Here is a 16,712-nt window from a genome sequence, read left to right on the forward strand (position 1 = left end):
ATGTAAACGGAATAATAAAAAATGTTATGGATTTTGGAACGGGAGGAATAATCGAAAAATGAAAATTGGCTGCATTTGGAAAGGCTTAATAATGAAGCAATCATGATCTGAGGGACTTTCTACTAGTGATGAGCGAGTATGCTTGTTACTACTCGGTACTCGCACGAGTATCAATGTACTCGGGCTACTCGGCGGGGACCGAGTAATCTCGCGATACTCGTGCTGTACTCGTGGTCTTCATGTTGGCGCTCTTTTTAGAGCCAGCCCTTATGCAGGGATTGGCTGGCAGACCAATGCAATGCCACAGCCCTGTTGTGGAATTGCAGTGATTGGCCGGCCCTCACAGCATGACCGTGCCTTTAGCCCGACACTTCCCCGCTCGGCTACGGCCCCTCCCGCACTCCACTCCGCGTGTATATATATATGCACGCTTACACACACACGTACGTTTTTTTATTTAATTTACAGTTTTATGGTTTCTACATGCTGCCGGTGGTCATTTCACAAAAATACTCGGGTCTCCCATAGGATAACATTGGGCTCGGTGCTCGGGCCGAGTACACGAGTATCTTGGGAGGCTCGGCCCGAGCTTCGAGCACCCGAGCTTTTTAGTACTCGCTCATCACTACTTTCTACATCTCGGCAGCAAGGAATCATTTCCCCTGCGGCGCCACCACAGGTGAGATGAAGCATTACATACACATCATAAATTCCATGTCCATTGAAATCAGTGGGAGGTCTGTATAGAGAATGGAAGCCAAGTGGTTGACTACCGTAGGGTTCCCATGTTCACACGTACCTGGAGCTGCCGAACCATAACCGTGCCCCAAATTAGCTACGATGTACGGCTCATTGATTGTGATCCAGAACTTCACCCTGTCCCCCAGTCTTTCGAAGAGAAGGTTGGCGTAATCTGTAAACCTTGCCACGATCGTCTCATTTTCCCATCCTCCTACGTCCTGTAGAGCTTGAGGAAGATCCCAGTGATAGATCGTCACCTACGGAAAAGAAAACAGTAGGCCTCAATTACCAAAACAGACCAAACGATAAGCCATTTGTGTTACCCATAGCAACCAATCACAGCATTGCTTTCATTTTACCAGAGAGATTTCACAAATGAAAGCTGCACTGTGATTGGTTGCTATGGACGGTTTTGATAAATGAGGCCTATTGTGTATGATAAAGCCTGAGGGCCTCGGTCCATACTGCCTTATTCGTACTTCTTTTCTCTTAGGTGCTAATTCAGATTAAAGAAAAGACTGCTGAACATGTTATTCAATGTGTGGGTTCATTTATTGTTTCTAGTGAGAGGGAAGGGGAAGACAAAATTGAAACCTACAGAAAATGTCTAAAACAAATATATAATTTAGCCGTCCGGATCAGCACCATCAGGGGTCCGGGGAACTAAGTAAATGGCTATCGGACCATCAGCTTGCAAAAAAAAACAAAAACAAAATGTAAAAAGGGACTATAATGTGCCTGTGTGCCATTTGTAAAAGAAAAAAAAAAGGCACACATACCTGAAACTCCGATGTGTGAACAGGCTCTTACAGCAGCATATTTTGGGTCCGTGTGCAAAACAGACCTCTCACACGGAAGGCAGACAGAGCAATAAAAGTCAATGAGAGAGTTCACATGAATGTAATCCGGATGTATGTAAAAATATTAGGGAGGAAAAATTACACAGTATTTTTTTGGGATGAAAAATTGCCAATTCGACATGTGATCCTCTGAACCTAGCCTTAGAGAACAGCAGCGATATGCGCTCCCCTCACAGTGATCGGCAGCTATCGCTGGATAGCACCTAGAATGGGGGTCCATTGAGGACCATAGTAAGGGCTACAAATTATTTTTTTAACTTAGAGGTATTCAAATCTCCAAGATCCTATGATATCCCAATATGTACCATGTTTTTCCAAAAATAAGACACTGTCTTATACTTTTTTCACTCCCCAAAAAAGCACTAGGGCTTATTTTAGGGGAGGGCTTATATTTAAGCCCTGCTCCGAAAATGCTGAAAATCCCTGCTAAGGCTTATTTTTTTAAAAACACGGTAGTAGGTATAATAATAATAGCAAATATCTCCAGTTAGAAATGTAGTATAGTTCTCCTGATATAGCCATGTCTCTTACCTCATGTGCAGGGCATTGCAGCTTAGGTATCCATGGATATATCCACAAGCAACTATCTAAGACGCCGTTCACATCAGCGGTATTTTGCCGCAGGGCCGGATCCGTTTCGGTTCATTTCCAATGGAGTCGTGGCGGGATGCGGTCACATGCGGTTGCGTGCATCACACATGGCCGCATCTTGCCGCAATTCCATTGGAGGTGAATTGAGCTGGAGCGCATCTGCAATAGATCTGTCCCTGCAGAAAATACTGCTAATGTGAGCAGCGCCTAACTCACTATGAGTGGCTATAACCATGGATACCTAAGCTGCAATGCCCTGCACATGAGGTGAGAGACATGGCTATATCAGGAGGGCTATACTACATTTCTAATTAGAGGTATTTGCTAATATTATTGTTATTATTATTATTTATATATTATTATTATACCTACTACATATTGGAAATGGCTCTTGGAGATTGGTATAACCCTTAAGTTAAAAATAATACCCCTTCAAGTTTCATTACAAACTTGCACCATTTGCTGTGTTACCCTGTTTATCACTGGCTGCAGCATGAGCTAACTGAGATCCATCAGTTGAACCTTTATGACAGTCTGATGGGGGAGTTGGTAACTCATTTATCCCTATCTTTCTGAGCTCCTCTAAGTGGATTTATGACCATAGACCACATCAAAGTTGAATGTGCAGGGAAACAAAGAGCCTGTAAGAGCCAAATGGTGCAAACATTTTTACTGAAACCCAATTGCAAAAATGATTTTTAGCTGCAAATGCATATATTTAGGTTAAAAAAACACACACACACACACACACAATCCCTTTAAAGCCACCATGTTTTTCTATCACACATTGATTGCAGCATGCATGGGGTTAAATGGTGGCGATCAAAGGCTGGTCTTCTGGCTGCAGAGTGAGATGGAAACTACATTTGGCAGATCTATTCCTTTTCCCGAGTATATGGGCACGGTATTTGTGGTCAGTGCGTTAATAAAATGTGCCTATGCAGTGGCATTGGGGACTTGCCACTTATTTATTTAAAGAGGGACTGGCCCTTAAGGCTATGTGTCCACGGGAAAATGTTGCTGCGGATTTTTCTGCATCAAAATCCGCACCTTTTCAAAGGTGCGGATTTGCCGCGGATTTACCGCGGAATTGCCGCGGATTTTGGTGCGGATTTTTTTTCCCCCCCCCAATTTTAAAGCCAAAATCCGGATCAAAATCCACAACAATAATTGACATGTTGCAGATTTTTCTGGATCAAAATCCGCACCAAATCCGCCGCGGAAAAATCCGCAGCATGGGCACAGCATTTCCAAAATGCCATAGAAATGGCTGGGAAGTGCCGCTGCTGCAGATTTTCGGAAAATCCGCGGCTTTTCTGCGAGAAATCCGTGGCAAAATCCGCGCATTTTCCGCAGCGTGGACACATAGCCTAAGATGTATTAGAAATGCCTTAAAGGTGGGTACTCCCATCTTTAGAACCTCTGCTGTCACTTCTTATGTGCATGAAGAATATGACGTCTGGGTTCTCCTTGTAAGAGATGGGACATCTATCTGGCATTTAGGGCGTATTCTGCGGCCATTATATACCACCTAACATTGTGATACCCCTTTGAGACCACCCTTATTACCTGAGGCTTAATATTGGCTGCCAACAGCATGTCAATCAGCTTGCTGTAGTAGGTGATGCCGGCTTCATTCACATTGCCCAGTGTTCCGTCAGGGAGGATCCGTGGCCAGGAGATAGAAAATCGGTAATGTGCGACTTTTAGATTTTTGAGAAGCTCCACATCCTTGTCCACTTTGTTGTAGCTGTCACAGGCCACATCACCATTTTCATCATTGGCGATTCTGCCCAGAGAATGTGCAAACTTGTCCCAGATACTCAGGCCTTTTCCATCGGCTCTCCATCCTCCTTCACTCTGAGGACCAAAAACAACATCACAGCCATTATCACTGCAAAAAGTTTTACAACTTTCTTATACACTTCATGTTTCTGTTCCTCAAATCCCTCAATGAATAGAAAATGTTGGGTTTATGGAAAAGGACTCGTCAGGCAAAAATCTGAGGTTTTGCTCTGGTTTCCTATTAAAGTCAATGGGCTCTGGGTAATATTCCATATTATTATAAAAAACTGTAGGAACTGGGACAATAATAGCTGGACTGCAAGAAGACTCCTACACACAAAATGGAATTTTGATATCTAAATTCTGCAATACAATGTCCACACAATACCGCCACTCAGTGCCGTTATAATACTACCACATACTGCATTAAGGGTGAATGTTTTTCTGGTCATTCTCAGGGATCATTTTGTTACCCCTGCAATCACCCCTGGTGCTGGCAATCACGCCACTATCATGTTAAGCACCAAATGCAAAGGGAATTCTTCTGCTGAAAAACAAACAAACCTGTGCCCACAGGACTTTTTTCCTGCTTTTTTCCTTGCTTTTTTAAAAAGGAAGGAAAATTCATCCCAGCAAAGTCTATGAGAATTGTGACGTGCTGTGCCCACAGTGCTTCTTTTTTTCCTTGCTTTTTTTGTTGCTAAAAAAAGAAGCGACATGTCAATTGTTTCTGCTTTTTTCCTGCTTTTTTTTCCCTATCTCAATATATAAGAAGCATGAAAAGAAGCATGAACGTATGAAAAAAGCAGCTTCTTTGTGCTGAAAAAAAGCACTGTGGGCACATAGCTGAAAGCATGAAAAAAGCATGAAAGTAAGTATGAAAAGAAGCAAGAAAAAAAAGCATGAAAAAAAGCATGAAAAAAACATGAAAAAAAACATGAAAAGAAGCAAATAAATCCCCCATCTTTTTTGTGCTGAAAAAAAGCACTGTGGGCACATTTGCTGCTATAATAAATAAATAAATAAATCCTGCTACAAAGAATATTATTTTTTAATTAAAAGAAAACAAAACATTTTTCTACACAAGAACTGTTGGTTTAGCATTTTTTCGCAGAAGATTAAACAGTTAATTCTCCAGGTTCTTTTCAATAAGGAGACAAAAGATTATGTATTTGCTTTTTTTTGAGGTCATCATCTAATAAATAGGCATTATCCAAAGTGGAGAGCCCCTTTAAGTATGTCAGTTATGTCTAACCTGATAAGCTGCGGATGCCACGCTCCAAGCAAAGTCCGGTCGAAACTCTCCGTATAGAAACTCTTCCTCTTTCTGTAACGGGATACCATTGTTGCGTACAACCTCAGAGTAATACATGGCAGATCGTTTCGCAGTCCTTGGACGGTTGGGATTTGTGAAATCCACATGGTGCAGCCCAAAACGCACAGTGTAACCCGAAGTCCATTCAAAGTTGTCCATAAGGCCCCAGGCTGTGTAACCATTAAGGTTTACCCCGTCTAGACTGTGAGCTGAAAGAAGGAAAGATATACACGTCACTACTCTCTCCTGAAATGCTCTGTGCTGTCATTAACAAAACACTTTTACTCATACCGCAAGTTTCATACCTTTCAATGCCTCGTCAATGTAAGTTTTATAGTAAAATATTCGTGCCGTATCATCAAAGTCATCTTTATCTGTTGAAACACCATTTTCGGTGATGTATATAGGGACATCTCCGTACTCTTCTTTCACCCAGTTGAGCAGTCTCCTAAGTCCCCAGGCTACTGGTCTGTGCTGGTCAATGGCTGACGTTGGCCAGTTGAAAGCATATTCTTCTGCAATGTCAATATCGGTTTGAAAATTTGGTGGATTGAGCACCTCCGTTCTATGACTAACTATTTTTGTGGCGTAGATGTTTATGGAAAAAGCATCGACTGTCCCTTGGATGTAGGTCTTCTCCACATCTGTAAAAGATGGAAGCCGAGACAATTGGAGACCTTGTAGCTCACTCTTAGTGGCTACTTGCCGTTTCATTATCTCAGGGTAGTCACCATTTTTTAATATAGGGTGGGCAAACCATCCTAAAGTAAATTGTAAGTAGCGATCAGCCGCTTCTACGTCCCTTGCATCGGTGTGGTCTTTCGGTTCCACCCATTCTGTGTTGAGACTTATTGATATGAGACCTCCTTGACTTGCTCTGTACTTCTCATCATAGGTATGGTAAACTCTAGCGTGGACTTTGATCAGATTATGTGCTACTCTGTATGGAGCTGAGCCAGGATCGTTCTTCATGCTAGGTGGAATAACACCAAGCCCATACCCAGCAGTTACTATTGAATGGGGTTGGTTAAAAGTCATCCAAAATTTGACTCTGTCTCCAAAAGTTGTAAAACAAAAGTCTGCATAGTTGTGAAAAGCCTCTAGAACTCTATCATCCTCCCAACCACCCAAGTCTTGGAGAGCCTGAGGAAGGTCAAAGTGGTAAAGGGTCACCATGGGTGAGATGTTGCTTGCCAGTAGGCCATCAATAAGCCTATTATAATACTCCACACCATTAGTATTGACCGTGCCCTGTCCAGTAGGGAAGATTCGAGACCATGAGATGGAGAAGCGGTAGCTGTTCACCCCCAGACTTCTCAACATGTACAAGTCTGCATCAAGCTGGTGGTAACTATCACAGGCAACATTCCCACTTGTACCGTCAGCAATATTGCTTCCAGTCTGTGTGAATACGTCCCAGGTACTTGGTCCTTTTCCATCAGCGTCCCATCCTCCTTCAATCTGATATGCTGAGGTGGACACTCCCCATTTAAAATCTTTGGGAAATGTTGAGTAATGGTACATGTCCCTTTCAAAGGCTGTTTGCCCTGAAAATTTTTCCCATACAACTTTCGAAGTGGAAGGCACTTCTGACGCTGGTAGAGGGGGCAACTTTCTTGAATGTAACCAACTCAAACTTGAAGAACCTAATTTCATTTGCTTTGTTTTTAGAAAACCATTATTTTCAATGATATTCGAGAATTGATAGGCTGATTCTTTGGGGGTCCTATGTCTGTTACCATCGTCAAAATTCACATAATGCAAACCATATCTTTGGTGGTATCCTTGAGGTCCTTCAAAGCTATCGAGCAAGGATCGGACAATATATGAATTTACTGCCACTTTGTCAGTCTGGACAGCTGCAAAGGTATAAAGCGACCAAGGTTAGGACTTAATGTCATTAATTACAAGTAAACAGAATATCTAGTGTCGATAACTAGTTAGCATGCATATTATATACAGGAACTCTATCTTATTACCTTTCAAGGCTTCATTGATGTAGGCCGTCAAATACTCCACTCGAGCTGTGTCATTGAACACCTCTCCGGTGTATGGTGTAGGGATACCATTTCCAGTTATATATATGGGAAGCCCTCCATTTCCATATTCTTCTTTGACAAAGTTCAAAAGCCTCCTGAGACCCCATGGTACCACGTAGATCCATGGAGATTCGGTGGTCGGCCATGAAGGATCCACATGGGAGGCAAATCCTCCAATATTATCATAATTAGCCTCACAACTCGGGCTTTCGGAGGCATTCACCAACCGGGAAGTATAGTGGGAGATGCCAAGGAAGTCTGCAGTGCCATTGACGTAGGCCTTCTCCTCCTCAGTAAATGTGGGCAGTTCTGCCACTGTGGCGACACATTGGGTATTTATGTCAAGGACCTGGGTCTTAAGAACTTCTGGGTAATCCCCATTGATAAGAATTGGATGGGCAAACCACCCGATCATAAACTGGAGGTATCGCTCAGCCGCGATCACGTCATCTGGATTATTAGGGTCTTTTGGTTCTGCCCAGTCTGAATTTAGAGAGATTCCCACCTGACCTTTCTGTACGGCCCGGTACTTGTCGTTGTAGACATGCCAGGCCTTAGCGTGAGCTTTCACAATATTATGTGACACCTACAAGATACAACGTACAAGACTTAATTAGAGAAATACCGATCTATTCCCCTACCCTCTATGTTGTGATAAGTCTGTAAGGATCTAATCATTTCTGCTGTTATATTATTCTGCATATCTCAGTAACCTACAGAAATAGCGAGACAGTACATCGACCGATAAGCATTTCCATGGTGACATTTCTACTCATAAAAAGTTAATGTTTTATACAATATTTATGCAACCAAATGACCTTCCATATATTTTTAAGGAAGTAAATATTTTCTATATTTTATAATTCCCTCTTTGTACCTTAAAAGAGGCAATTCCTGGGTCTTTGATCCCCGGTGCATGTTGTCCGGTGCCGTAACCAGCGTAACTGACCACCCAAGGTTCATGGAACGTTATCCATTGTTGAACTCTATCTCCAAAACTGTTGAAGCAGAAATCTGCATATTCCATGAATGCCTCGATGGTGGATTCATCCTGCCAGCCCCCGGACTCCTGCAGAGCCTGGGGCAGATCCCAGTGATATAAAGTTACTATCGGTTTGATATTTTCTTTGATTAACCTGTCGATTAATTTGTTATAATATTTCACGCCGGCGGAGTTGACTTTGGATTTCAGTCCTGTTGGGCATATTCTGGACCAGGAGATGGAGAAGTGATAGACCTTAGACTGTAGACCCTTCAGAAGATACACGTCATAGTCAATCTTATTGTAGCTGTCACAGGCCACATTGGCGGTTGCATTGTTATTGGCTTGGCCCTGTTGTCCAAAAACATCCCATATAGATTGTCCTTTACCCCCCTCGGACCAGCCCCCTTCTACTTTGAAGGCTGAAGATGAAGAGCCCATAAGGAAACCTTCAGGGAATGTATCATGTAAGAAGACGTCTCTCTCTGCTGGTGTCTGGACCCCAAATTTAGCCCATACAGTGGTGAACGCTGAGCGTGATGTTCCCATCGAATATTCCACACTAAAGTACAAAGATAACACAAAGAAAAAGTTACGAGAGTTCCCATCCAAAAGTGTAAATCACAACATATTCCACTAAGTCAAAGTTTGGCCATTACAATATGTTCTTGGAATCGCTTTCTTTAGCATGACCACAAGAAGAGCAGCCATATTACGGTAGCAGCCACCTATATTTTTGTTTCTCAGTAACCGATAGACCTTTATGGTTTCACCATTTATCAAGAAGAGACATATGAGTCAATGCTTTGTAAGGGTATTTAAGGTTACGTTACCAGAAAATGTACATGTTGTTTCGACGCCACAATACGTGGCGGAAACAGTTTTTACACTGACCTTTTGTCATTGGCATTTGACTCCGGCATAAATGGACTGACATCGTAACCTAAAAATCCTTCACCGGAGCCGCTCAATGCTGTAAAAAAAAACAAATAAATATGACACGATTTATTGTTTAGCTCTTCCTTTACACCGACGTTCCCATTGACCTCCATAGCCACATACCAGCATTGGCTGCTTTACAATGACGTATACAGTATTAGCCCATCGCCTCTAGAACCTATATTAACACTTAGAATAGTAACTCTATTGTTCTTTCTTCCTATATCGCCCGACCTCTTCTTCATAGTATGTAGCTTTAATAGCAGTGGGGATATCACTTAGTCACAGAGTCACCCGGCTTTTTACAAATGCATCGTCCCTTCCCTCCTCTCTACTTTTCATTCCTTTACTGTCGATATGGAATTTCAAGATTAAGGCTATGGGCGCACGCTACAGTTTTGTGCCTTCAGCGAAAAACGCACCCTCTGGTAGAAAAACGTAACTTTGGCCGAAAAACGCATCCAAAAAATACATGCATTTTTGCTTCGTTTTGGTGCGTTTTTAGTGCTTTTTGGCCCATGCGCTTTTTTTTTTTTTTTTTAACTGTTTTCAAAGGCAAAACACAGGTCAAAAATGCCCAAAGAAGTGACATGCTGCCTAATTTTCTGTACCCAAAACTGCAAGGGAAAAAAGAAGCACAGCCTTTCTAAAAAAAACGCAGCTGGCGCATATGGCCTTCCTGTAATTTTACAGAATGACAGATATTGGAAATCAGGGAGTTATACTTATAATCTATGAAAAAAAGCGCACCCTCTGGCAGAAAAACGCACCTCTGGTCGAAAGAAAAGCGCAAGTGTTTTTCACGTGTTTTTGGTGCGTTTTTACTTGTTTTGGTGCATTTTTTCCCATGCGTTTTTTCACTATATTCAATGGAAAAATGCAAAAAGAAGTGACACACTGCTTCTTTTTTTCTGCACCCAAAACAGCAGGCAAAAAAGAAGCAACGGGCGCACAGCCTTTCTGAATTCTCATAGACTTTGCTGGGGAAGGAAATGCAGCAGTTTAGGGCAACAAACTACCCAAAACTGCACTGTGCGCATGTGACGCCCTGGACTAGCCAGGTAGTCACAGACTTTGCAACATACACACCCCCTACCCTAGACAGTTACACCAGTCAGACAAAAACCCTTGTTGCCTCCCTCCAGGGTCTGATGTCCACACCAGGTGGGGCGGAGCCAGGCGGTTGGCCCCACCCACCAAGGAGTTCACAGGCCTGGAGGCGGGAAAAGGAGCAGATTAGTTCTGGAGGTGAAAGTGAGAGGACACAAACTGTGTGTGCCTGGGTAGGAGCCCAGGCACTGACAGCAAGGTTGGCAGATGGTGGTGGCCGTCTGCAGGAGTTAGCGGAACTCTGCAGAGCCGTAGGACCGGGGTCGGGCGTTGGCCCGCCGGTACCGAACCGGGGAGCGGAGTGAGGCTAAGCACACAGGCAGGGCCATCGGACCCCGACCAGGCTTGGAGCCGCCGACAATAGTCAAATCCGAGTGTGACAGGAACCCCAGGGCTTTCCCAACAACCAAGACCCGACAGAAGGCAACAGTCCACACCGAGAGGATATACAGCCACCGCCTCAGGCTAGAGATCCAAGGGCCCGCGCCTGCGGGCAAAACGGGCTCCTACAGCACCTACACACCAGGGAGCGGACTACCGGTGGGCAACCACAGGAGTCAGAACATTCTAAAAGGTGCAGGGAAAGACAGCCACCATCAGCCGTCCGGGGAGAGCACAACAACAACACTGCAGCCGGCTGCGGGACCCGTCCATCCGGCCGTTTGGTTTACCAGAGACTCTGTCATTGATTGTCTGAGTGAGTACACCAGTGCTGTCCGGCACCGCGCCGTGCTGTCCCTGCAACCCTGCTCCCCAGCCATCCAGCCTCTCCGTTACACCACCGGGCCCCGGGATCACCAACCCCTACCCACGGAGGGGCCAACATCTTCGCTGCTCCCTACCATCTCTCTCGGGATCCCCGTCACCAGCAGCGGTGGTGCCATCATCACCACGTCCTGTGGGTGGCGTCACGAACTCTCTCCCCAAACAAACTATCCCTTTTCACTCACGGGTGAGGAGCGCTGCTCGAGTCCCCGGGTCCGGCCCACCGCTCGAGCCACTGAGCATCAGAAGCCCCGGACCCGAGCGTGGCGAGCGCGTCCCCTCTGCCCGTGACACGCACAGGACCCAAGGCCGTATTCACACCTCATATTTTTTTTTTGCCTTTTACGTGAAAAATACTGTGTCCTGGACCCATTTTGGTCCATGTGTCAGTTTTTACAATTCTATTTGCATCTGTTTTTCTCATATGGAAAAAAAAAAAATCTTACATTCTCCCTCCATTAAACATTAAAATACGGACATCACTTGGATAACATCTGTGTGACATCAGCTTCTTTCATGAGGTTACTGACAAAATTTGATCTACAACATGGATCAAATGGCGGCATTCCCATTTTTTGTAAATAATCGATTCCAAAATGTACATGTGAGAAAGAAAATTCATTGTAATGAATGTAGCATCCTGTAGAATGTAGAATCCTGATGTAGCCTCAAAAATAGTGGAAAGCACACATACCCCCCAAAATACTGATGTGTGAAACAGGCCTGACTTAAAATGAATGTGAGGAAAAGATGGGAAACAGAAAAAAAGTGAATACGATTTGTGTCAGCCTACTCGGGGTTTGTTTGTAGTCTGTTACCATGGAGACAGATGTAAGCATTCTATACAGAGCACAAAAGAAAAGGCAGAATTATAGTTTATTACTTTAGATGCATTACATAAATGTGGGTGTAAAGTTGGACATATACTTTAACCCTTGTATCTAACATCACTACTTTACCTTTAAGCATTGCAAAGGCAGAGAGATATTTATTTTCATCATTTACAGAGCTGCAGTCATTTAGGTCTAGGCTGAAAACCAACACGTCCAGATCCTGCTTGATGTTCTGAAATAATAGTAATAATGGCGGCAGTTATATATTATAACACTACAGAAAAAATATATAACACTGGTAAGGGACACATGAAAAGTGTGATTGAAAAGTAGTAATCTAATATATAAAGCTGTGTGTGTGTGTGTGTGTGTGTGTTTGTGTCCGCTAAAGGAATCTGCACTGTTGCATTTACAATCACAAAATTTTGCACAGACGCCTCATGTGACTCAGGGAACGTTGTAGACTATGTTTTGACAGGAAAATTTAATCCCGCGCTTTACAGTTACTCTCCAAAAAACCTGCCTCCATTAAAGTGAATGGAGCCTGGAACTACAGGTTATTAATAGCAGCTGTGATTGGTTGCTATAGAAACAAAGGACATTGTTAGTATACGAAGCTTATGTGTGAGGTAATATGATGTCAGTGGGGAGACGGATAGAGAGACAGAAAGAGACAGACAGGGAAAGAGACAGAGAGATACAGACAGAGACAGACGGTGAAAGAGACAGACGGTGAAAGAGACAGACGGTGAAAGAGACAGACCTGGAAAGAGACAGATGGGGAAAGAGACAGATGGGGAAAGAGGCAGACAGGGACAGAGACAGACAGAGAGACAGACAAAGACAGATGGGGAAAGAGACAGACCTTGATTGAGACAGACGGGGAAAGAGACAGAGAAATAGAGACAAACAACGAAAGAGACAGACAGACAGGCAGACAGGGAAAGAGACAGACAGGAAAAGACACAGACAAAGAGATGGACAAAGACAGAAAGGGAAAGCGACAAGGGAAGAGACGGAAAGACAGACGGGGTAAGAGACAGAGCTGCAAAGAGACAGATGGGGAAATAAACAGAGATTTAGAGACAGACAAAGAAAGAGACAGACAGAGATGGGCAGACAGGGAAAGAGACAGACTTGGAAAGAGACAGACTTGGAAAGAGACAGACTTGGAAAGAGACAGACTTGGAAAGAGACAGACCTGGGAAGAACAGACAAGGAAAGAGACAGACAGAGAGACAGAGAAAAACAGACCTGGAAAGAGACAGACCTGGAAAGAGACAGACCTGGAAAGAGACAGACATGGAAAGAGTCAGACCAGGAATGAGACAGATGGGGAAATAGACAGACAGAGAGACAAAGACAGATGCGAAAAGAGACAGATGGGGGAAAGACACAGATGGGGAAAGAGGAGACAGACCTGGAAAGAGACAGACCTGGAAAGAGATAGACCTGGAAAGAGACAGACCTGGAAAGAGACAAACGGGGCAAGAGACAGACGAGGCAAGAGAGAGACAGACAAACACAGACATAGAGACAGACACAGAGATAGAGACAGATAGATTGATACAAAGACAGACAGAGATAGAAAGACAGACAGAGACATAGACACAGACAGACAAGGAAAGAGACAGACAGAGAGACAGACAGACAGAGACTGGGAGAGAGACAATTACTATCCTGGGCAATGCCGGTACTACAGCTAGTAATAATAATAATCTTTATTTTTATAGAGCACCAACATATTCCGCAGTGCTTTACATACATCATAATCACTGTCCACATTGGGGCTCACAATCTAAAAGAGTATACATACATTACAGCATGGGATCATAGATAATTTTAATTGTGAGGTAAAACATGCATGTTTTTTAAAAAATGTTTTACCTCAAAAGAATAATTTGAGATCCTGTGCTGTAATGTCTGTATACTCTTTTACTTCCTCCTCTGCGCAGGACCTGTGATATGATCAGACCATGTCCTGTACGGTCAGACACGGCCATTACACAGTACACAGCAGGGACACATATAGAAGATTATCTCAGCACAGGAACATTCTATTTAAACACATCCAATTGTGGAAATTATTATTATTCCGAGATCTATTAATTAAAATTAATATTGTTGGTGGGAAAAACTTCTTTAAGAGGAACCTGTCAACAAGAGTTCATTTCTGCAGCAGTGACACCACACAAGTGATCAAGGACTGGAATAATATTTTTGGTTTTCCTAAGTGTATTTTATGCTTTTCATCACAGCTATTATGCAGATCAATGTATTTCCACGAATACATTCTACAAACAACCTCTGATCCTGCAGGCATACTTGCTAAGTTGTAAATGTATGTTAACAAGAAACTCAGAGATAGAGAATGACTGCTGGATCTGACTACGCCAGAATTGTTTGTAGTCTGTTACCATGGAGACACGTGGACCTTTATAACCGTCATATGCACAAAAATGCAAATTACTTTTTCTTTAATTGAATCTTACCCTGATTTTCTTTACAGGGGCAGCTGACGCATTTTGGCCCCAATGCAAAATTGGTATTAGGGCTCTCAAATTGTCATAAATCATTTAAGGGACTAGATTCCCTAGAGGTTTTGGAACCCTTCAACCCTTGAGTCCGTCACTTCCGCACCCTATATTATACACACCCTGCTTTCCACTGACTTTCCCATTAATCTAGAGAAAAAGACTTCTGAAAAGTAAAGTTTGTACAAGGAACAAAGTCACTTGTGCTCTTATTACCTGAATTGCCGTCCACTCTTGCAGCTGATCCGCGTTGCCGCAGTCGTATTTTATGTTCAGAGCAAGAAAATCAACCGTTTCCTAAAACATGCAGAATTGGTTAAGTGGTTGGCATCGTTGTCATATATGATTTGGTTATTTTTCATGTGCAAGGCCATATATACCATAGAGCGTGCCCTTTCAGCTGATTTGGGTCTCCAGTCCAACATTCCACTTTGATTTTTTCCCCCTATTTTTTTGGGATGGCGAGAACCTGCACAAGGATGTCACCATGTACAGCAATGTTTTTAAAGCTGGACCCAGGATCTCTCATTAAAGGTGATATTGTGAAGACCCCATACACTTTAGAGTAAATTCAGGTCAGCCAAACCTGATAATTTACGGGGGGGTTGATCCAGTATTTAAATTGAATGGGGGCTTCCTGATTAAAGGCCCCGTCACACACAACGACATCGCTAACGAGATCGTTGCTGAGTCACGGTTTCTGTGACACAACGATCTTGCCAGCGATGTCGTTATGTGTGACATCTACCAACCCAACGATCAGACCCCTGCTGTGAGATCGCTGCTCGTTCCTGAATATTCTAGTTCATTTTTTGATCGTTGGTGTCCTGCTGCGCTACATGCATCGCTGTGTTTGATGCTGTAGCAACGACTAGCGACCTCGCTAACGACGCTGAACCCAGCGACGTGGGCGTGTTTTTGCTGTGTATTTTAACAACGCCCCCTCAACTCCAATTGGTGCTCTCAACAGCGTTGCGATTGGGTGGCTTACGTAGTAGTGATTCCATTCTTTGCTCCATTCTTTATTCCTAAGCATTTCAACACACGGTTTGCGGTAGCGTCTCTTTCTGCGTCAATGAATGAAAGCGCTACTGCGTCCGCCTTTGTTTGGCACGGTCGCCCAATCCAGCGCAGCTGTAGTGATCACCAATCGGAGCAGAGGGGCGTGATAAAGACAACGCATAGGCACGCCTAGGTGTAAACACCACGCCTCTATCAAGGTCTGAGTCATTGCTGTGTGACAAGTCCCAACGACCACCGAGGTCGTTATACGGTTCGCTGATCGTTGCTGCGTCGTTGCTTAAAACTTGTTTTACAGCTTACTAGCGATCATGTAGCGACTTAGCAACGATCCTGATAAGATCATATCGTTGTCGAAATCGTTGGAACGTCGCTACGTGGGACGGGACCTTTACTGTTAACAGGGAATGAGAAGGATTGGACATGTTGAAATTCACAGCCTAATCTTTTTATTCTCAGGGCAGATAAGCCGCTGCCAGAGATTTGTGGCAGAGACTTTCTCCACTCTCCACATTAATATCACAAGCCACTTTAGCCTTGCAGCCATAACATTGCTTAGTTTACCATCCTGAAACACCTGCTCCGGCCTCATGCACAGAGAATACCTGGAAGATGCACATCCAAAAGGAAAACCGTATTTACCAGAACTCGAGGGTGTATTGATAGAGAGGTTCTCAGTGCTCCTGGCCCCAGAGCAATGGATATCTGTCCACCTGATGATAAAAGCACAACATCATGTCTGACGGGATCAAGACTTTCCCTACATATTGATCATCATTGAATTAGCATAGTCACAGCTGTCAGCGCCTGTAGATAGATCAACAATCATAAATATCAGATGGATGGAGGTCTGTCCCCCGGCAAGCCACTATTTAGCTGGATAGTTGACTCCTATTGAAATGAATGTACCACATTAGTATGGAGCTGTGCTGACTCCGTTCACTGTTTACCTCCTATAACAACTGATTGATGGGGATGTCGTGTGTCGGACTTCCACCTATATGAGATAAACAGATATACCCAAAGGTATATAGTTATATAGTTCTTCAAAATGTTTGACAATCCCTTTTAAGTTCAGTATATAAACAGAACTTTTGACTTTTAGGCTCCATATCTCACCATCCCCGACTACAGCCTCAAACATGAGACGATCTTCATTTTATAGACAATCATCTTAGTTATTTCATACATAAATGTG

At 43.5% G+C, this 16,712-nt stretch overlaps 1 protein-coding gene across 1 annotated transcript in view; it reads right to left on the reverse strand.

The window, feature by feature from the left end:
* Positions 1–16,712, reverse strand: part of LOC142244987 (lactase/phlorizin hydrolase-like) — a 43,625-nt gene that overhangs the window by 16,901 nt on the left and 10,012 nt on the right. Inside the window, exons 2-11 of the mRNA XM_075317154.1 lie at positions 16,157–16,227; positions 14,711–14,791; positions 12,087–12,192; positions 9,208–9,286; positions 8,209–8,875; positions 7,272–7,917; positions 5,598–7,151; positions 5,233–5,501; positions 3,762–4,052; positions 800–998 (exon numbers count right to left, since the gene is read on the reverse strand). Coding sequence (XP_075173269.1) covers positions 800–998; positions 3,762–4,052; positions 5,233–5,501; positions 5,598–7,151; positions 7,272–7,917; positions 8,209–8,875; positions 9,208–9,286; positions 12,087–12,192; positions 14,711–14,791; positions 16,157–16,227 — 3,963 coding nt within the window. The remainder of the gene's footprint in view (positions 1–799; positions 999–3,761; positions 4,053–5,232; positions 5,502–5,597; positions 7,152–7,271; positions 7,918–8,208; positions 8,876–9,207; positions 9,287–12,086; positions 12,193–14,710; positions 14,792–16,156; positions 16,228–16,712) is intronic.

The sequence above is a fragment of the Anomaloglossus baeobatrachus genome, chromosome 7, assembly GCF_048569485.1.
Source record: "Anomaloglossus baeobatrachus isolate aAnoBae1 chromosome 7, aAnoBae1.hap1, whole genome shotgun sequence".
In the NCBI taxonomy this organism is placed as follows: Eukaryota; Metazoa; Chordata; class Amphibia; order Anura; family Aromobatidae; genus Anomaloglossus; species Anomaloglossus baeobatrachus.